We start from the raw sequence: 20,744 nt of genomic DNA on the forward strand, positions 1-20,744 counted from the left end.
ATTCAGGCAGACTTGATACAAAATAGTCCAGTATTGCAATGCTTCACTGGCTCAATCTGACACTTTGCGCACACACTGCTGCCATCTAGTGGCTAAAATCTAAATTGCGCCTAAACTGCAATATTATATTGTGGACTTTTTCTTGCATTTCAAAGATGATGAAACAAAAATAGAAAACGCATGTTTTTTTGTTTGTATTCTCTCTTACCAGATCTAATGTGTTATATTCTCTTACATTAATTTCACATTTCCACAAAGTTCAAAGTGTTTCCTTTCAAATAGTATTGTGATGACCTGACTAGATCATAAAAGAACAACTGTCCAGACAGAGGTTTGAGTTTACGAATGGACGGTTTATTAAACCAACTTTACACAGGCTACTGTTTGGCCGTAGCCCACGCCAAATAAATGAAAGATAACCCACAAGCCAATCGTGACCTTCTCTTGTGAAGCCCAGACGTAAAAAGAGAGAGAACAAAGGCTAAACCTGGTCTTAACTTCCAATGCTCCATCCCCCTGCCCAACCCCCCTCCACGCCACTCCGCCAACCGCCAGGATACCCGGCATCAGAACATTCCAGGCATTCCCGTGATTGGCAGATAGCAGGTTGATTGACATGTCGGACCCCGCGAACACTGGGTACTGGTAGGTACAACACAACCATCTACTAGCCTAACACATAACACACAGCTGTCTGTGCGGGTCGCTACAGTATCAAGACTATGCATATCCTTGCTTCAGGTCCTGAGCTACAGGCAGTTAGATTTGGGTATGTCATTTTAGGCGAAAATTGAAAAAAAGGGTCCGATCCTTAAGAGGTTAATGCAGGGCCGACAGACAAGTTGCTTACTTTTTTCCCTACCATTGCATTGGCAAAATTGATTGACAATGTGTATGCCAAATAATACAGCTATATGATTTAGCTGATGGCTTTCAGAGTTCAATACAGGACTGTAACGTTAGCTAGCTACACTCTAAAAAGAAAAGGTTCCTGGAGTATCCTTTAGGGGTTCTTCAAATTGAAACTGTGGGGGAACCACTATAAGGTATTTGAAGAACCCTTTAAAAGGGTTCTTCAAATCAAACTCAACGCTACTTTACGTTGTATGATAATTAGGGGGTGGAGAGACGCAGGCGTAACATATGTATTCAGCAATGGAGTGCAAAAGCCTGAGCAAGGTGTAAATTCGAGAATTAGAGACATTTCACTGAAGAATGTTAGGCTAACGACTTAATCTAATTCTGTTCCGATGTTGTGGAGTAGGTAATGTTACCCGATTATCTGGTGTTTGCAGTTGTTCGAGTTGGAATTAAAATTTTACCTCGTGCGTCAGGTAGGCTACGGACTTCTGGAGAGAGAGTGAGCAAAATAAATGTTAGAAAAGTAAACCCAAAAGTTGGGACCGTTTTGGGATGTAGTTATACTGTAGAAAATGTGGACACAATTTGTGTGCTACTGTAAATAAATAGATTAGGTTAGCTTTGATTGGCAAGAACTACGAAGAGAGACGAACACCTGACCCGTTTGTCTACCTGCCGTCGACGTAAGGTGCGGACAAATGTTTCTCCAAATAGGCTACTCAAGTGGCAACAACTTACTCTCATATTTCTAGATAACGAAAATGCATTATTTCATACCATTTTGAAGCTTGTTGTTCAACGTGGATAGATTTTGGAACTCCCAAAGTTTGATATTGGGAGTGCTACTGAATCAAGGGATGGAGTTACCTGTCTGGGGCCAGAGCCAGTGGGGGACAGCGTGGTTGGTGCTATGGGCATTTGGTAAGATTTGGGAATGTTTTTTTCCTTAACAAAAACACACATTTGCATGGTGTGTATGTTTGTTGCATACCATGATACTATAAGGAAATGGAGTGGTGACAAGTACAGACCAACATCGGCATCATAGAAATTAACTAGAGTAAGAGTAACATTCTTTGGAAAACAAAAAAGTGCAGGCTATTTCCCTGAAGTATATTTTTGTTTTGGTTGAGTAGTAATGAGTGTTTCAACAAACACATTTTTGTAGCATGTGTAGGCCTATATCTGTTTTAAAAGTAAGCTTCCTTTGTGGTAAATACACTGTCTGTCAGTGTGTTAATAATGGCCTTAGCATAACTGCTAAACTGAGGTGTGATAAAGGTCAGTGAACGCCATGAACAGGAAAAGCAAGTAAAACAGCTTTGTGGCACAAACTACCTCTGTCTGAGGCCCTATGTGCGCCTGAATGTTTCTCCCTCTCCCATGTCTGTAAAATAGGTCACAACAAGTCCCTTTTTGTGTTCACTAGAAATAAGTGTGAGCCTGTGTGCGTGAGAAAGTTTGTTTGCATTCCTCTGTGTCAGTGTGCCTGAAGGGTCTGTGACCTTGTTCTTGTGTGGTTGAAATGAACGGAATTACTCGTATACAGGTAACATGCCAAAATAAAGGAAACACTTTAATAAATGAGGGATACAAAGTATATTGAAAGCAGGTGGTTCCTGAGTTAGTTAAGCAAGTTACCCATTATTTTGGCTACCATGGCTAGAAGAAGAGATCTCAGGGACTTTGAAAGACTGGGCTCAAAGGAGCATGGGGGGTTTAAAGGGTGTGTGTGTCTCAGTCACCAGATCTCAACCCAATTGAACACTTGTGGGAGATTCTGGAGTGGCGCTTGAGACTGCGATTCCACCACCATCTACAAAACACCAAATTATGGAGTTTCTCGTGGAAGAATGGTGTCGAGTTCCAGACACTTGTAGAATCTATGCCAGGGCGCATTGAAGCTGTTCTGGTGGTTTGTGGTGGGCCAACGTCTTATTAAGGCACTTTACAGTATGTTGGTGTTTTCTTTATTTTGGCAGTTACGTGTATGTGCCATGGTCTCTTAACTGTGTAATCATTAATGAGTGAAGTAATCATTAACTACAGACAGTCTATACCCACCTCAACACTTCAAAGGGCAATGTTTGCGCATCCTTGTTTATGGTGATGATGCATTACTCTTTCTCAACCCCTTCACTCACCCTGTTTCACGCTCTCTAACACACACATACACACCACTCTCTCTCATACAGCAGCATGTGTGAGGGGTGGGTTTGTGGAGCCTCCTCCATCCTTCTCCCTGCGTTCCTTGACGGAGGCTGAGACGCGGCTGCCCTGTCAGTTCCAAGTTCAGGAGGAGGAGCAGGTAGTTCAGGTCAGCTGGTTCAAGGAGATACCTGATGGCACCAAGGAACAAATCATCACTGCCCACCTCACAGAGGGACACACAGGTTGGTACACCATGCCCTCACCAACTCACACAGAGTAGTCTCTCATCTTAACCACTTAGTCACTCAATCACTATAACATAATGTTGTTTTCTTGCATTTGTCTGCAATGACTGTAATGTTTACCAGGAATAAACCTGTCTTTGTCTCTCTGTGTCTCTGTCAGAGTTTGGGCGGTACTCTGGGAGAGTGAGGTTTGAGAGCAGTAGCCCCACGGTGAACTCTGCTCTGCTCATCATGAACACTGAGGAATCTTATGAGGGGAAATACACCTGTCACATCAGCACATTCCCCTATGGGAACTTTGAGAGGCAGCTGTCACTCACTGTGTGGAGTAAGACTAATTCCTTTCACCGTCCTAATTGTAAACCAAGTGACTATTTCATCATAGTCATTTCCTGTTAATAACCCCACATTTGACTTGATTTGTTGGAGTCAACCACTGAAGGAAATCTCTGTTCTGACTAACCAAAGCCTTACTTACACACTCAATTTTACCTGCACAACATGGAATCTCATATAGCCTGGCCCTACCTCTCCCCCTCTACCTCCCTCCCCCTCAGCCCTACCAATCTCCTCTCTGGACCCGGTGGTTCTGGAGGAGGGCCAGTCCTTCCGCGTGGCCGCCTCCTGCCGCTCCGTGGCCCGTCCTCCACCCCGCTTGACCTGGGACACGGACCTCCCTGGCCAGACCCAGAACCGCAGCTCCGAGGGTGGGGCCGTGTCCACCCACTTCTCCCTGCACCCCCTGAGGAGTATGAACGGCATGCGGCTGGACTGCCTCGTCTGGCACCCTGCTCTGGAGCAACCCCGGAGGATCAGCAACCGCCTGGTAGTGCAATGTGAGTTTACCCTCAGTTGTCACTATGGTGGGATAGTATAATTAAATGGCCATGCTTGGATTAAAGTGACAAGGTTTGTGTTGACAGTTCCCCCAGATGCAGCTGTCACTGGCTATAATGGAAACTGGTACATGGGACTGAAGGGAGCTGAACTCAAGTGTGAGAGTGGAGGAAACCCCAAACCACAGAGCTTCACCTGGACCAGGTATTACCTGTCTGACTGACTATGTTTCTGTCTGTCACTATTTGCATAATGTAACACTCTGCACTATTAAATGTACTATTCAAATATTTGCAAGAGAAACACACACACACACGATAGAGTATGTCAACTAGAGGAGGGTGTCTTCTTCTCTTTGTTCCATTCAATATGGAATAAATACATAGTGTAAAGATACAAAATTAGAAAACCGATTGGAAGGGAGACATTTTCACACGAGTGAGCGAGCCAGGGAGAGAGGGAGCCATGGAGGGAGGAAGCGCTGGAGACACATCTTAAGCACTTAATCATAGTGCCTCGCTTTAAATATCACTCTAATACGCTGTAAAACACAGGGTCTGCACGTAATTAAAGATTATTCTCTGAGCATTACAATAATGACAGAATACACAATTAAATACCCACCATTGCAGCATGCTAACAACTCGTGTCAGTTTCTGCAGTAGTTAAATATAATTCAAGGAGAGATACTTTTCCAAAATTGCTCAATGTGTGTGGAGTATCAAATTTATTTTTTACCTTTATTTAACTAGGCAAGTCAGTTAAGAACAAATTCTTATTTACAATGACGGCCTACACCGGCCAAACCCGGACGACACTGGGCCAATTGTGCACCGCCCTATGGGACTCCCAATCACAGCCGGTTGTGATACAGCCTGGAATCGAACCAGGGGGTCTGTAGTGATGCCTCAAGCACTGAGATGCAGTGCCTTAGACCACTGCGCCACTTGGGAGCCCATATGGCATGTTTCTAAAACCTTAATGCATTTGAATGAAAATAAACTGTATCCTGACCACTTGGTAATAGGGTTTCCCTATCAGTATTATTATCATCGAACATGTACAGTGAGGGGAAAAAAAGTATTTGATCCCCTGCTGATTTTGTACGTTTGCCCACTGACCAAGAAATTATCAGTCTATAATTTTAATGGTAGGTTTATTTGAACAGTGAGAGACAGAATAACAACAAAAAAATCAAGAAAAACGCATGTAAAAAATGTTATAAATTGATTTGCATTTTAATGAGGGAAATAAGTATTTGACCCCTCTGCAAAACATGACTTAATACTTGGTGGCAAAAACCCTTGTTGGCAATCACAGAGGTCAGACGTTTCTTGTAGTTTCCCACCAGGTTTGCACACATCTCAAGAGGGATTTTGTCCCACTCCTCTTTGCAGATCTTCTCCAAGTCATTAAGGTTTCGAAGCTGACGTTTGACAACTCGAACCTTCAGCTCCCTCCACAGATTTTCTATGGGATTAAGGTCTGGAGACTGGCTAGGCCACTCCAGGACCTTAATGTGCTTCTTCTTGAGCCACTCCTTTGTTGCCTTGGCCATGTGTTTTGGGTCATTGTCATGCTGGAATACCCATCCACGACCCATTTTCAATGCCCTGGCTGAGGGAAGGAGGTTCTCACCCAATATTTGACGGTACATGGCCCCGTCCATCGTCCCTTTGATGCGGTGAAGTTGTCCTGTCCCCTTAGCAGAAAAACACCCCCAAAGCATAATGTTTCCACCTCCATGTTTGACGGTGGGGATGGTGTTCTTGGGGTCATAGGCAGCATTCCTCCTCCTCTAAACACGGCGAGTTGAGTTGATGCCAAAGAGCTCCATTTTGGTCTCATCTGACCACAACACTTTCACCCAGTTCTCCTCTGAATCATTCAGATGTTCATTGGCAAACTTCAGACGGCCCTGTATATGTGCTTTCTTGAGCAGGGGGACCTTGCGGGCGCTGCAGGATTTCAGTCCTTCACGGCGTAGTGTGTTACCAATTGTTTTCTTGGTGACTATGGTCCCAGCTGCCTTGAGATCATTGACAAGATCCTCCCGTGTAGTTCTGGGCTGATTCCTCACCGTTCTCATGATCATTGCAACTCCACGAGGTGAGATCTTGCATGGAGCCCCAGGCCGAGGGAGTTATTTTGTGTTTCTTCCATTTGCGAATAATCGCACCAACTGTTGTCACCTTCTCACCAAGCTGCTTGGCGATGGTCTTGTAGCCCATTCCAGCCTTGTGTGGCGCAGTGGTCTAAGGCACTGCATCGCAGTGCTAGCTGTGCCACTAGAGATCCTGGTTCGAATCCAGGCTCTGTCATAGCCGGCCGCGACCGGGAGACCCATGGGGCGGCGCACAATTGGCCCAGCGTCGTCTAGGGTAGGGGAGGGAATGGCCGGCAGGGGATGTAGCTCAGTTCGTAGAGCATGGCGTTTGCAACGCCAGGGTTGTGGGTTCGATTCCCACGGGGGATATTATTTTTTAAAAATAATGTATGCACTAACTAAGTCACTCTGGATAAGAGCGTCTGCTAAATGACTAAAATGTAATGTAAATGTACAATCTTGTCCCTGACATCCTTGGAGAGCTCTTTGGTCTTGGCCATGGTGGAGAGTTTGGAATCTGATTGATTGATTGCTTCTGTGGACAGGTGTCTTTTATACAGGTAACAAGCTGAGATTAGGAGCACTCCCTTTAAGAGTGTGCTACTAATCTCAGCTCGTTACCTCTATAAAAGACACCTGGGAGCCAGAAATCTTTCTGATTGAAAGGGGGTCAAATACTTATTTCCCTCATTAAAATGCAAATCAATTTATAACAATTTTGACATGCGTTTTTCTGGATTTTGTTGTTGTTATTCTGTCTCTCACTGTTCAAATAAACCTACCATTAACATTATAGACTGATCATTTCTTTGTCAGTGGGCAAACATACAAAATCAGCAGGGGATCAAATACTTTTTTCCCTCACTGTATTCAATGTCAGATGTATTCTCTGGCGTTGATTCCATTATAAAGGATTGGTTATAAGGTGGGGCTGAGTGAGTAAGAACAGAAATGTGAGAAGCCCCTTGTTTGGGTGAGCAGTAAAATGGCATTCTGCCCTGCACAGTGAAACTTGGGCAACATGAGCCCTCTCAGTGGACCTAGTTCCTGGTGGGATCAGAAACTGCCTCTCTATTATGCTCACTGGGACGTCTGAGCTTATTCAGGGGCCTCTTAGTCTTCCTTCATATAGTAGTTGGCTCATACCAAGCCAAGCAGCATTTGTCTATTCAGATCAATAGGAGCAGTAATTAAACTGGTTTTACAGATGAAAGCAAATTGCTGGTTTCCCTTTTGTGGTAAACCTGATGTAACGAAAATGTATTTAGCTAAAACACCTCACCAATGCACACTGACCTATTGTTTGGATTTAATTATAGGCTACTAGGCTACTTCTGTGTGGCTTAACTGACATTCCCATCAGAGGTTTATATTCTGGTAATGTCTAGTTGAACACAAGGCTTTTAATTTTTCATAAATTGAATTATAACTCTTGAATTGAGAATTGACCAACCCTGCCCAATACATCTGCCTTCATGAACCATGAACATAGCTGTTGTTTCATGCGGTGAGTCTGCTGTTCCATTAGTCATACAGTGCATTTGGAAAGTTTGTATTTGTATTTATTATGGATCCCCATTAGCAGCAGCTACTCTTCCTGGGGTCCAGCACAATTAAGGCAGTTATACATTACAATACATTCATAACATATTTCTACTACCACATATCTATAACACAAAATACATTTGACAGTGCATGTCAGAGCAAAAACCAAGCCATGAGGTTGAAGGAATTGTCTGTAGAGCTCCAAGACAGGATTGTGTCAAGACACAGATCTGGGGAAGGGTACCAAACATTTTCTGTAGCATTGAAGGTACCCAATAACACATTGGCCTCCATCATTCTTAAAATGAAGCAGTTTCGAACCCCCAAGACTCTTCCTAGAGCTGGCTGCCCGGCCAAACTGAGCAATCGGGTGAGATGGGCCTTGGTCAGGGAGGTGACCAAGAACCCGATGGTCACTCTGACAGAGCTCCAGAGTTCCTCTGTGGGGATGGGAGAACTTTCCAGAAGGACAACCATCTCTGCAGCACTCCACCAAGCAGGCCTTTATGGTAGAGTGGCCAGACGGAAGCCACTCCTTGCTAAAAGGCACGTGACAGCCCGCTTGGAGTTTGCCAAAAGGCACCTAAAGGACTCTCAGACCATGAGAAACAAGATTCTCTGGTCTGATGAAACCAAGATTGTACTCTTTGGCCTGAATGCCAAGTGTCATGTCTGGAGGAAACCAGGCACCGCTCATCACCTGGCCAATACCATCCTCACGGTGAAGCATGGTGGTGGCAGCATCATGCTGTGGGGATGCTTTTCAGGGACTGGGAGACTGGTCAGGATCGAGGGAAAGAGAACAGAGAAAAGTACAGAGATCCTTGATGAAAACCTGCTCCAGAGCGCTCAGGACCTCAGACTGGGGCGAATGTTCACCTTCCAACAGGACAACAACCCTAAGCACACAGCCAAGACAACACAGGAGTGGCTTCGGGACAAGTCACAATGTCCTTGAGTGGCCCAGCCAGAGCCTGCACTTGAACCCGATCAAACATCTCTGGAGAGACCTGGAAATAGCTGTGCAGCGACGCTCCCCATCCAACCTGACAGAGCTTGAGAGGATCTGTAGAGAAGAATGGGAGAAACTCTTCAAATACAGGTGTGCCAAGCTTGTGGCGTCATACCCAAGAAGACTCGAAGCTATAATCGCTGCCAAAGGTGCTTCAACAAAGTACTGAGTAAAGGGTCTGAATACTTAAGTAAATGTGATATTTCAGTTTTTTGCTTTGTCATTATGGGGTATTGTGTGTAGATTGAGGGAAAAGAAACACTTTAATCCATTTTAGAATAAGGCTGTAACATAACAAAGTGGAAAAAGTGAAGGGGTCTGAATACTTTACGAATGCACTGTAAGTACACTATATACAGTGGGGAGAACAAGTATTTGATACACTGCTGATTTTGCAGGTTTTCCTACTTACAAAGCATGTAGAGGTCTGTAATTTTTATCATAGGTACACTTCAACTGTGAGAGATGGAATCTAAAACAAAAATCTAGAAAATCACATTGTATGATTTTAAAGAAATTCATTTCCATTTTATTGCATGACATAAGTATTTGATACATCAGAAAAGCAGAACTTAATGTTTGGTACAGAAACCTTTGTTTGCAATTACAGAGATCATACGTTTCCTGTAGGTCTTGACCAGGTTTGCACACACTGCAGCAGGGATTTTGGCCCACTCCTCCATACAGACCTTCTCCAGATCCTTCAGGTTTCGGGGCTGTCGCTGGGCAATACTGACTTTCAGCTCCCTCCAAAGATTTTCTATTGGGTTCAGGTCTGGAGACTGGCTAGGTCACTCCAGGACCTTGATGCTTCTTACGGAGCCACTCCTTAGTTGCCCTGGCTGTGTGTTTCGGGTCGTTGTCATGCTGGAAGACCCAGCCACGACCCATCTTCAATGCTCTTACTGAGGGAAGGAGGTTGTTGGCCAAGATCTCGCGATACATGGCCCCATCCATCCTCCCCTCAATACGGTGTAGTCGTCCTGTCCCCTTTGCAGAAAAGCATCCCCAAAGAATGATGTTTCCACCTCCATGCTTCACGGTTGGGATGGTGTTCTTGGGGTTGTACTCATCCTTCCTCTTCCTCCAAACACGGCAAGTGGAGTTTAGACCAAAAAGTTATATTTTTGTCTCATCAGACCACATAACCTTCTCCCACTCCTCCTCTGGATCATCCAGATGGTCATTGGCAAACTTCAGACGGGCCTGGACATGCGCTGGCTTGAGCAGGGGGACCTTGCGTGCGCTGCAGGATTTTAATCCATGACGGCGTAGTGTGTTACTAATGGTTTTCTTTGAGACTGTGGTCCCAGCTCTCTTCAGGTCATTGACCAAGTCCTGCCATGTAGTTCTGGGCTGATCCCTCACCTTCCTCATGATCGTTGATGCCCCACGAGGTGAGATCTTGCATGGAGCCCCAGACAGAGGGTGATTGACCGTCATCTTGAACTTCTTCCATTTTCTAATAATTGCGCCAACAGTTGTTGCCTTCTCACCAAGCTGCTTGCCTATTGTCCTGTAGCCCATCCCAGCCTTGTGCAGGTCTACAATTTTATCCCTGATGTCCTTATACAGCTCTCTGGTCTTGTCCATTGTGGAGAGGTTGGAGTCTGTTTGATTTAGTGGGTGGACAGGTGTCTTTTATACAGGTAACGAGTTCAAACAGGTGCAGTTAATACAGGTAATGAGTGGAGAACAGTAGGGCTTCTTAAAGAAAAACTAACAGGTCTGTGAGAGCTGGAATTCTTACTGGTTGGTAGGTGATCAAATACTTATGTCATGCAATAAAATGCAAATGAATTACTTAAAAATCATACAATGTGATTTTCTGGATTTTTGTTTTAGATTCTGTCTCTCACAGTTGAAGTGTACCTATGATAAAAATGACAGACATCTACATGCTTTGTAAGTAGGAAAACCTGCAAAATCGGCAGTGTATCAAATACTTTTGATACTAATTCTCCCCTCTGTATACACAAAAGTATGTGGACACCCCTTCAAATTAGTGGATTCGGCTATTTCAGCCACACCCATTGCTGAAAGGTTTATAAAATCGAGCACACAGCCATGCAATCTCCATAGACAAACACTGGCAGTAGAATGGCCTTACTGAAAAGCTCAGTGACTTTCAACGTGGCACCATCATAGGATGCCACCTTTCCAACAAGTCAATTCATCATATTTCTGCCCTGCTAGAGCTGCTGTAAGTGCTGTTATTGTGAAGTGGAAAGGTCTAGGGTCAACAACGGCTCAGCCGGGAAGTGGTAGGCCACACAAGCTCACAGAACGGGACCGCAGAGTGCTGAAGCGCGTAAAAAATAGTCTGTCCTTGACTGTCCTGCACAGAGCCCTGACCTCAACCCCATCGAACACCTTTGGGATGAATTGGAACGCCTACTGCGAGCCAGGCCTAATAACCCAACATCAGTGCCCGACCTCACTAATGTGCTTGTTGCTGAATGGAAGCAAGTGCCTACAGAAATGTTCCAACATCTAGTGGAAAGCCTTCCCAGAAGAGTGGAGGCTGTTATAGCAGCAAAGGGAGGACCAACTCCATATTAATGCCCATGATTTTGGAATGAGATGTTTGACAAGCAGGCGTCCACATACTTTTAGTCATGTAGTGCATGTTAAGTAGGTTACGATTACATTGAGTGGCTCAGTATTAATGTGGGCATTCATGTATGTGTTTGTTTGTCTCCATCTGCAGGGATGGTAAGGCCCTGCCAGACGGCCTCACTGTGAATGGAGCAAGGCTTCTGTTTGGCCGAGCCCTGAGACAGAATGACACTGGAGTTTATGAATGTGTGGTGAACAACGGCGTTGGGACAAGGAAAGTAGAATATAACATCACAGTGACAGGTAAGGGGCAGTGGGCAAAGTTACTCCTGTATTTTGGGAGGACCTGGACCTCATAACATAAGTTCTGTTATCTCCCTATGTGTGTTTGGTACCATTTGTGCAACATTGCTGCCCCCTTGTGATAATAATTTGAAAGACCAACTTTGCTCAAATAGAAAATCTGCAACTAAACTACAGTTGAAGTTGGAAGTTTACATATACTTAGGTTGGAGTCATTCAAACTCGTTTTTCAACCACTCCACACATTTCTTGTTAACAAACTATAGTTTTGACAAGTCTGTTAGGACATCTACTTTGTGCATGACACCAGTAACTTTTCCAACAATTGTTTACAGACAGATTATTTCACTTATAATTCACTGTGCTTTTAAACAGCTTGGAAAATTCCAGAAAATGATGTCATGGCTTTAGAAGCTTCTGATAGGCTAATTAACATAATTTGTGTCAATTGGGGTGTACCTGTGGATGTATTTCAAGGCCTACCTTCAAACTCAGTGCCTCTTTGCTTGACATCATGGGAAAATCTAAAGAAATCAGCCAAGACCTCAGAAAATTTATTCTGACATTTCACATTCTTAAAATAAAGTGGTGATCCTAACTGACCTAAGACAGGGAATTTTTACTAGGATTAAATGTCAGGAATTGAGAAACACTGAGTTTAAATGTATTTGGCTAAGGTGTATGTAAACTTCCGACTTCAACTGTACATCACTGCAGTTTGTGTTTACAATTGTGTGTGTTCCCTTCCCTCACACAGAGAAATCTCGCAGTGTGCAGGAAACCACCGTTGACACTCTAGTGATGATCATTATAGTTGTGGCTGCTGGGGTTTTGGTCATTGTCATGATCATCATCATCATCTTAGTCAACCGATACCACAGGCGCAAAAACAGAAAATTAGAGATGGAGCTTAGCGAAAGAACGTGAGTTGATTTCCACAATACTTTGCTACCCCTTTCCATTTCTATTTTTGTCATTTAGCAGACGCTCTTATCCAGAGTGACTTACAGGAGCAATTAGGGTTAAGTGCCTTGCTCAAGGGCACACCGGCAAATATTTCACCTAGTCGGCTCGGGGAATCGAACCAGCGACCTTTTGGTTACTTGCCCAATGCTCTTAACCCCTATCCTTCAAATCCTAAAATCCCCCTCAGTTTGACATCCTGTCTTTCACAGGTTAAAAATCAACACACTCTCCAGACAGGCCTCCTCCCGGAGACTCAACTCTGTCAGCACAGACCCCAGAGGACAGGTACACAGTACTTTGCATACATACTCATAAACACTCTTTTGCTCAAATGTTCAGTTATCATCCATCATGATCAGTTAGTATCTACTTGTGAATGAGTGTGATACCCCCAATAATTGTCTCTCTACTTTTCACCCCAGAATGAAGACTGTACACTACTCAGACTAGACAGTAGAATGAAAAACAGCCTAATGTCCCTTGAGGTGAGTTCAATAAAATATTTGTAAGCAATATTATACTTTTACAACATGTCCACTATCATAAAGGTATTTTTCATTGATGTTTAATCTATGGATTATTTTGATCCCTCCTGTTAGGACCGTCCCATCTACATAGGCAGTGAATCAACCCTTGGTGGGAGGCAGGGGACTGTTGGAGAGGGGGATGTGGACTACCTAGGCCGCCCTGTCCTGTACCAGTATAGCTGGCACGAGGGCAGAGAGAGTATTAGGGGCGCTGAGATGGAGGGAGAGAGGGAAGAGCGCAGACGAAGGGTGGAGTCGTACCTGAAGAGAAGCGATATGTCCCTGGTGTGTATTTGTGTCTGATCGAGGAAAAGGATACTTGAAAGTTTGAAAATGCACATTACGTTTATTCTGTAATAACTCACAGGCCTGTTTTTCTCAATGCCTTGCAATATGTGGGTCTCTATTTTGCAGGACTCTGGCCTTCCTTCCTCTCTTGTCCCCATCAAGCCCCAGGACCAGGATGGCAGTGTGGGGCCCACAGACATCCCCCCAATGCTCAGCGACCTGTGTGGCCAGATGGAGGGGGTGACCAAAGGGGAAGACTGGGGCCACAGACAGGCCGTGCTGGAGGTTGACGAGGCTGACTGTGACACCAGTTCTTACCAGTTCTCAGAGGCGCTCTCCAACCACTTCCACTACAGCAACGGGTTCCTGCGGCCCAAACCACACTCCAACGCCATCCTCCTACACCCCAGAGGACAGATCATCTAGACGGGTGGAGGGGCTTGGCTGAAAAGGGAACTGCACTCAGCTCCACCCTAACACAATGGTCATTATACAGTTGGACATAAGTGAGGGTTTGGCAACTTCATGCTCACGTTCATTGCCATTTTTTAGGGTAACTGTCCTTTTTTTTACATCAGCATTGTCTTCTTGTATGTCCCACTATGTAAACAATATTTACCAGCCTAAGTACAGATTGGACAAGATTGCAGCATCACTTTGTATCAACTATAAACCCAGTCTTGAATAAGCGCTCATCAGTTGTGCTTGTGCTGTCATTTTAGCTAACCTTATAGTTCTGATATCCTAAATATATCCTGACCTTGTGAGTTAATGTTATTTTCATGTTCATTTCAACAACAAAAAATCGAAAGGGCTCAAAGTTTGAGAATTTTCATTTTTATTCATAAAAATGTATGCATTGTAGTATTAGTCTAGTTCTACAAAAGATGGTGGAGATCCTCTTAATAAGCGTTCCTTAAAAGGTCACAAGCAGGAGGCTGTAAACCTGTTACTTTGATCCCTCTCTACAGTATATAAGCACCACTAGCGCAACAGTTGTGGTAGGGTCTCACTGCTCTCACTTTACAGAATGGGAAGACAAAAGTAACACACGGCTGCTTTCTGCAAGTGTGTCTTGATTGTCTTATCAACTCTGTTCTCAGTCATTAGAAAATGTTGATATGTCAATGAGGTTGTTTCACAATGTTCTTAGTTGTCTCGTCATGGTGATAACCATCAGTAGACCGTTTGCTTTGTTGTGTGGCCCCTGTGTACTCGCTGGTGTCTGCGGAGATTACTCTGCTGAGCGAAACACCTTCCACACATCACACAGCTGTACGGTTTCTCTCCCGTATGAATCCGTTGATGCATCTCCAGGTGACCGACCCGGTCAAAGCTCTTTCCACAAAAGGAACAAACAAACCACTTCTCTCTTGCTGGGGTTCTCCTTGGGGATACTTTTGAGTTGAAACCATTTGAACAACTTGGGGCAAGCGAGAATACATTGTTTAGCCAAACATTGGAATATGCTGCACCCTCATTGGCTAGTGTTTGTTTGTCTGACGGCATTCTGGTAGTTGTCCCATCCTGCCTTCTCACTGGGTGCATGGTTTCTCTGTGCTGTCCTGGCTGTGCCTGAACCAAATCTGTAGGGGTCCTTCTGTCATTCCAAACAGACTGTGCTCGCATCTCTCCGCTAATGTCACCTATCTCTGACGATGGATCACTATCGAGACCCTCCACTGCACTTTGAATGAGCTGTATGTCTGCATCTTGATCCTGTGGATATTGTTCTGTACCATAAGTGCAATCTGGACCCTCCGAGTCACAGTTGCTCTCTGTTAAAGACGCCCACAGTTGACTTTCTCTGTCATCCACAGCAAACTCAGTTTCCTGATGATCTGATCTCTCTGTGCCATGTTCACTTCCTGATGTATGTAGTGAAATAACATCATACTCTTCCTGCTCAGTCTTCACTAACTCTAGTTCACTACCCTTCTCTCTGTGGCCAGACCTATACTGTTCATCGAGCCCCTCTATTTCTTCTGCAGGTGGCTGTGGTCTATTTTGATCCAGTTGGTCGTCTTTAGGTGCGATCACTTTCTCCCTGGCGGTCTGCTCAAATGAAGTCCTTTCACCAGCATCCTCATCACACCCTTTGGACCCTGAAAGTGAAGGTTTAAATGAACTGTCAGAATGTAATTTTTTGAAATAGAAAGTATACTTTTTACTTTTATTTATACAGGGTGGGTCACCATTGAGACCAGGGTCTAATTTACAAGAGTGCCCTGTGAACAGGAACATACACAAGGTAAGAATATTCCAAATTAAAATACAAGATTAATTAAAACAAACAACTCTCACATATCACCTCCCTTAAACTCTTATCTAAACTGTCCAATGGAGACCGGCGAGTCTAATTTCAAGGTGGCCTGAAGGCTATTCCATAAGCAGGGGGAATAAAAACTAAAAGCACTTTTTCCTCAGGTCAATGGAGACCCGCGGGACCTCCAGAACCAGCCAGTCCAGAGAGCGGGTCTGAAAATTGCTGGATCTCCAATTAATACGTGAGCTGAGGTAGTTGGGGAGTCTCTGAAGAACCGCTTTATATACAAAAAGTAGCCAATGCTGGGCTCTTCTGGTAGTCAGACACCCAGGCAACAGAACTATACAAAATGCAGTGTTGTGTACGAAAATTATTTCCAGTTATAAATCGCAGTGCTGGTGAGACTGAATCTAAATGTTTTAAAACAGAGGTTTCCACATGCATGTAGATTATATCACCTTAATCAAGTACTGGGAGAAGCGTTGCTTGAACAATCTTAATTCTACTTTCCAAAGTGAGACAGGATTTATTTCTATAAAAGAAACCAATCTTAATTCTCAGCTTTATTGTCAGTTTTTTAATGTGTGTTTTAAAAGAGTTTATCGTCAATCCAAATACCCAAGTACTTAGAATGGGAAACTTGCTCAATTTGGGCTCCATTAATGTGCAAATATGCAGGTCCTCAGGGTCAACATTACGAGACCTACAGAACAACAAACTTGGTTTTATTAGCATTTAGCACTAGTTTAAGATCAGTAGGCAATTTTTGAGTTGAGTCAAAACCATGCTGAAGGTCATGGATGGCTTGCTGTACTGAGGGGGCACAGGAGTAAATAACTATCTGCATAGAGATGAATGTTACAGGTTTTAAAAGACCAAAGTTGAGAGCAACCCATTATCTACACTAGCTAGGCATTGAGCTAAATAATTGTCAGTCATTGTTAATACTGCATATTTTTGAAGAATTGACCCTTGAGATGGACTGCAACACATTTCAGATAGGCCTAGGTCTAGTTAGCTAGTACAGTAAGCAAGCACGAGCTGGCTCACCCTGCTCTGCTCTGCTGGAAGACGAAGAGCATGCAGAAGAACAGCCTGCTTCTCGCGCTTTGGACCTCGTCGTTTGCCGTTCGTTCTCCATAAACAATAATTTGATTTTTAAGGCTTCAATTTCATTTTCTCTTCGGCACATTTCCAAGCGTAAAACAGCAAACCCATCATTGAATAATTTACTTATTTCTGCCACCGCAGTTTTGGCTAACACATCGATAACGGAGGTTAATTTGGTCTGAAAAGTAACACAATTTGTCATATTCTCCTGGAATAACATTCTGACTAGTGTTATGTTACTAAAGATTTTCAGTCGGAAAAGACAATAAATAGTGATAGATGCTCTGCTTTGCTAGCCACCTCATTGATAGATTTTACTTCCGCGAAAGCAAACGGAGGGGAGGAACGAGTGGTCATATGATCATTAAAGAGTCCTATGGCGTCTGTTGAGCAGGGGCTGCAGTCCAAACACGTTATTTTTACCCCCTCAGCCCTCGCGCTAGCCACTTTCCCTCGGCGAAATCCCCGTCGAAACCGGATGCAGTTTGATTGCCATCTTAAATCGAAGTTCAATTCGGCCCTCGATTTAGCTCGAGGGAGCGAGTAAAGAACTTTAATCACTTGTGGGGTTGATATGACCCACAATCCAACGCAAACTGTAGTCACGTGTCAATCTCCGGTGGCCGCGAAGTGTCAAATGTAATCAACACCGCTGCATTTTCGCCATGTCAGACAAAATGATGATGCTAGCATGCTAAAAAAAATATATAGATGACATTGATTTTAGCGTTGGTAAATTGGCTTAGTCTTGTAGTGAAGAGCCTATAAAATGTAGCTAGCTTCATAAACATATTTTATGGAATTATGAAATGTATTGGAATAAATGACCAAACTATAAAAAAAGGAAATGAAGACCCAGAGTTACCTCTGCTGCAGAGGATAAGTTCATTAGAGTTAACTGCACCTCAGAAACTGCAGCCCAAATAAATGCTTCACAGAGTTCAAGTAACAGACACATCTCAACATCAACTGTTCAGAGGAGACTGCGTGAAACAGGCCTTCATGGTCGAATTACTGCAAAGAAACCACTACTAAAGGACACCAATAATAAGAAGAGACTTGCTTGGGCCAAGAAACACGAGCAATGGACATTAGACCAGTGGAAATCTGTCCTTTGGTCTGATTAGTCCAAATTATAGATTTTTGGTTCCAACCGTCGCGTCTTTGTGAGACGCAGAGTAGGTGAACGGATGATCTCCGCATGTGTGGTTCCCACCGTGAAGCATGGAGGAGGTGTGATGGTGTGGGGGTGCTTTGCTGGTGACACTGTCTGTGATTTATTTAGAATTCAAGGCACACTTAACCAACATGGCTACCACAGCATTCTGCAGCGATATGCCATCCCATCTGGTTTGCGGTTAGTGGGACTATCATTTGTTTTTCAACAGGACAATGACCCAAAACACACCTCCAGGCTGTGTAAGAGCTATTTGACCAAGAATGAGAGTTACGGAGTGCTGCATCAGATGACCTGGCCTCCACAATCACCCAACCTCCACCCAACTGAGATGGTTTGGGAAGAGTTGGACCGCAGAGTGAAGGAAAAGCAGCCAACAAGTGCTCAGCATATGTGGGAACTCCTTCAAGACTGTTGGAAAAGCATTCCTCATGAAGCTGGTTGAGAGAATGCCAAGAGTGTGTAAAGCTGTCATCAAGGCAAAGGGTGGCCACTGTAGAATCTACATATTGTAGAAATATATTTTGATTTGTTTAACACTTTTTGGGTTACTACATGATTCCATATGTGTTATTTCATAGTTTTGATGTCTTCACTATTATTCTACAATGTAGAAAATAGTACAAATAAAGAAAAACCCTTGAATCAGTAGGTGTCCAAACTTTTGACTGTTACTGTATATATATATATATCTTTTACCAAGCTAGCGTCATAATTTTGTCTGACGTGCCGAAAATGCAGCAGTGTTGATTAAATTTGACACGTGACTACAGTTTGCATTGAATTGTGGGTCATCTAAACCCCACAAGTGATCAAAGCACAGATAGAACAATGATACATATTTCACCGGATGTATAAATGTGACACATCCAAATATGGTAGTGAGAGGAAGCCCAGTGGCTGGCAGTGGGAGAAGATGGATTTTGGCCGACTTTCTGCTAGTTTTGTCATCGATGAAACATTTGATCTCAATACAGTTTTCTGGTCCCAAAACTAGAATCAGAGTGGACTAAGTTTTTTAGACTTTATCATTTGCCAAAGTATTTTTGTTATTGTTGCTTTGTTTAGAAGAATTGCAAAGGCGAATTGGAGTTATGGCACACGCGCACTTAACAGAGTAGGCGTTCTCTAACGGAAATATGCAAATGATGCTAGAACTCGCCAATAGGATCTCGCTAGCTCGTGTTTGTCTCTGCCCACCTCCTTGCTTGTTCTGCACACTATTACTCATTTGTTCCCATTTGAAACTATGGGCTGTGGTCTATCTTGGTTTAGTTAAATCTTTGATCAAAGTTCTTCACTAGCTCCCTACAGCTAAATCGTTTTGTTGTTGTAATGCCTGACATTGTCATGTTTTCTGTTGTATGGCAGGAGTTATGGCAGGTACACAGGGCAAATGGCAGGCATTACCATCTGCCACAAAAGCCCATTACAGTGAGGAGGCAGACAAGCTACAGGCAGGAGGTCAGGAGTTGAAGGGGAACCTGAAGGCATTAAAAGTCAAAGATTATTTAAGACGGCTGAAATCAATGGTGGGAATATATAGGGTCACAATAGTAAATAATGAAATTCAGAAACTTTTACTTAAAAAAAGTAATGGATTTGGATTTGATAGTTGGAGTTAGATTTGAGATAGAGATTTAAGATACAGAGAACAGGCATTTTTCTTATGGAAGGATTTCAGTCTTCACACCAACTCTTTTCCTATTTTTAGGTATTGTCTTTTTTACATATAATTTCATTTATTATTTATTGTGTCTATTTCTACAGAATTCCTTGTCCACAACCTCGAGGACATTTACATTTGACATTTTAGTCATTTAGCAGACGCTCTTATCCAGAGCGACTTACAGTTAGTGAGTGCATACATTTTTCATACTGGCCCCCCGTGGGAATCGAACCCACAACCCTGGCGTTGCAAGCGCCATGCTCTACCAACTGAGCTACAGGAGGACCCCATACCAGTCAGCACAGCCTCACCTGGGAGGGGAATTTGTTGAGGGCCAGGATCTGATTGCAAAGTTTTCTGTACACTTTTCTCGTAAACATATTTTAAAATAACTTTGGTAACGCTTAACCTTAAGCATACAGATGTAGATCTTAATTTGATCACCCTGTTGCAGGACAACTTTTATTAAATGCAGGACATTTTTTACTTGTAGTGTATTTGAGGTTTGAAAAGGCTCCTGAAGTTTGTAATTTCCACTTTTAAATTTAGACTTGATTTTCCCTTACGAAAAATGTATCAACCCTGACAAAAATGTCAATTTATTATAATCCACATAACTCACGTTTCCTGTGCTGCAGGATTATTTTCCTGCTGTATCAAACTGACTCAAATTAAGATCCTACATCTGTACATCTATAATGCCTTTAAACACACTCATACAGCACTGTACCTATTTTATTGTGACATCTAGGCCAACCTGCAGCTTCACAGTCAAAGGCTACAAGCCTTATTCAACCAGAAGTATAGTATGTATCATTTTATTTGAAATAACTATTAAAATGTACTGTATATATGTGATTAAATAACGGTCCTGCGCTGCTTTTAAGCAAGCTTGAAAAATGTAACCACTCAAATTCACAGGCAGTGTTCTGGATGCAATGGCTGACATTTGATTTATAAAAACATATGTGGTAGCTGTGCCTTGTTGGTTTACATTGTTGATATTCAAGTACGCAGATTTCTTGAGTTCTGGATCACTGATAGAAGCTTGGAATAATGTGTACACTTGATCGTCCTTCACTAAAGCCTTCTTTCTGTTTATGTTTAGATGAAGCAAGTGG

The 20,744-nt window shown here is 43.3% G+C and overlaps 2 protein-coding genes across 5 annotated transcripts; one reads left to right on the top strand and one right to left on the bottom strand.

The window, feature by feature from the left end:
• The first annotated feature begins 1,105 nt into the window (after positions 1 to 1,105).
• LOC121535609 (nectin-4) lies at positions 1,106 to 14,096 on the top strand. Of its 4 annotated transcripts, none has more exons than XM_041842837.1 (12): positions 1,106 to 1,549; positions 1,649 to 1,782; positions 3,057 to 3,254; positions 3,418 to 3,585; positions 3,815 to 4,093; positions 4,181 to 4,298; positions 11,469 to 11,620; positions 12,378 to 12,543; positions 12,796 to 12,871; positions 13,009 to 13,071; positions 13,186 to 13,398; positions 13,528 to 14,096. In XM_041842837.1, the coding sequence occupies exons 2-12, from the start codon at positions 1,719 to 1,721 to the stop codon at positions 13,825 to 13,827; spliced, it is 1,797 nt and encodes a 598-aa protein (XP_041698771.1). In that variant the 5' UTR covers positions 1,106 to 1,549; positions 1,649 to 1,718; the 3' UTR covers positions 13,828 to 14,096. The 4 variants fall into 4 exon arrangements, with proteins under 4 accessions (XP_041698771.1, XP_041698772.1, XP_041698769.1 ...); XM_041842838.1 differs by having other exon boundaries at positions 1,670 to 1,782; XM_041842835.1 differs by having other exon boundaries at positions 1,106 to 1,782.
• Positions 14,097 to 14,222: 126 nt separating this feature from the next.
• LOC121535610 (zinc finger protein 436-like) lies at positions 14,223 to 17,385 on the bottom strand. Its single transcript, XM_041842840.2, has 2 exons — positions 16,718 to 17,385; positions 14,223 to 15,506 (listed from the first exon to the last, which is right to left on the bottom strand). Exons 1-2 carry the CDS (start codon positions 16,995 to 16,997, stop codon positions 14,578 to 14,580), a joined length of 1,209 nt encoding a protein of 402 aa, XP_041698774.1. The 5' UTR covers positions 16,998 to 17,385; the 3' UTR covers positions 14,223 to 14,577.
• Positions 17,386 to 20,744: the final 3,359 nt, after the last annotated feature.

This window comes from Coregonus clupeaformis, chromosome 21 (assembly GCF_020615455.1).
Source record: "Coregonus clupeaformis isolate EN_2021a chromosome 21, ASM2061545v1, whole genome shotgun sequence".
NCBI classification, from domain to species: domain Eukaryota; kingdom Metazoa; phylum Chordata; class Actinopteri; order Salmoniformes; family Salmonidae; genus Coregonus; species Coregonus clupeaformis.

Bases quoted from the DNA above. Each gene is read 5' to 3' on its own strand.
- LOC121535610 (XM_041842840.2), bottom strand. From the start codon at position 16,997: ATGTTATTCCAGGAGAATATGACAAATTGTGTTACTTTTCAGACCAAA. The intron at 15,507-16,717 runs GTGAGCCAGCTC...CTTCACTTTCAG, and splicing joins TTCCAGCAGAGCAGAGCAGG to GGTCCAAAGGGTGTGATGAG.
- LOC121535609 (XM_041842835.1), top strand. From the start codon at position 1,719: ATGGAGTTACCTGTCTGGGGCCAGAGCCAGTGGGGGACAGCGTGGTTG. The intron at 4,094-4,180 runs GTGAGTTTACCC...TTGTGTTGACAG, and splicing joins CAACCGCCTGGTAGTGCAAT to TTCCCCCAGATGCAGCTGTC. The intron at 13,399-13,527 runs GTGTGTATTTGT...TCTATTTTGCAG, and splicing joins AGAGAAGCGATATGTCCCTG to GACTCTGGCCTTCCTTCCTC.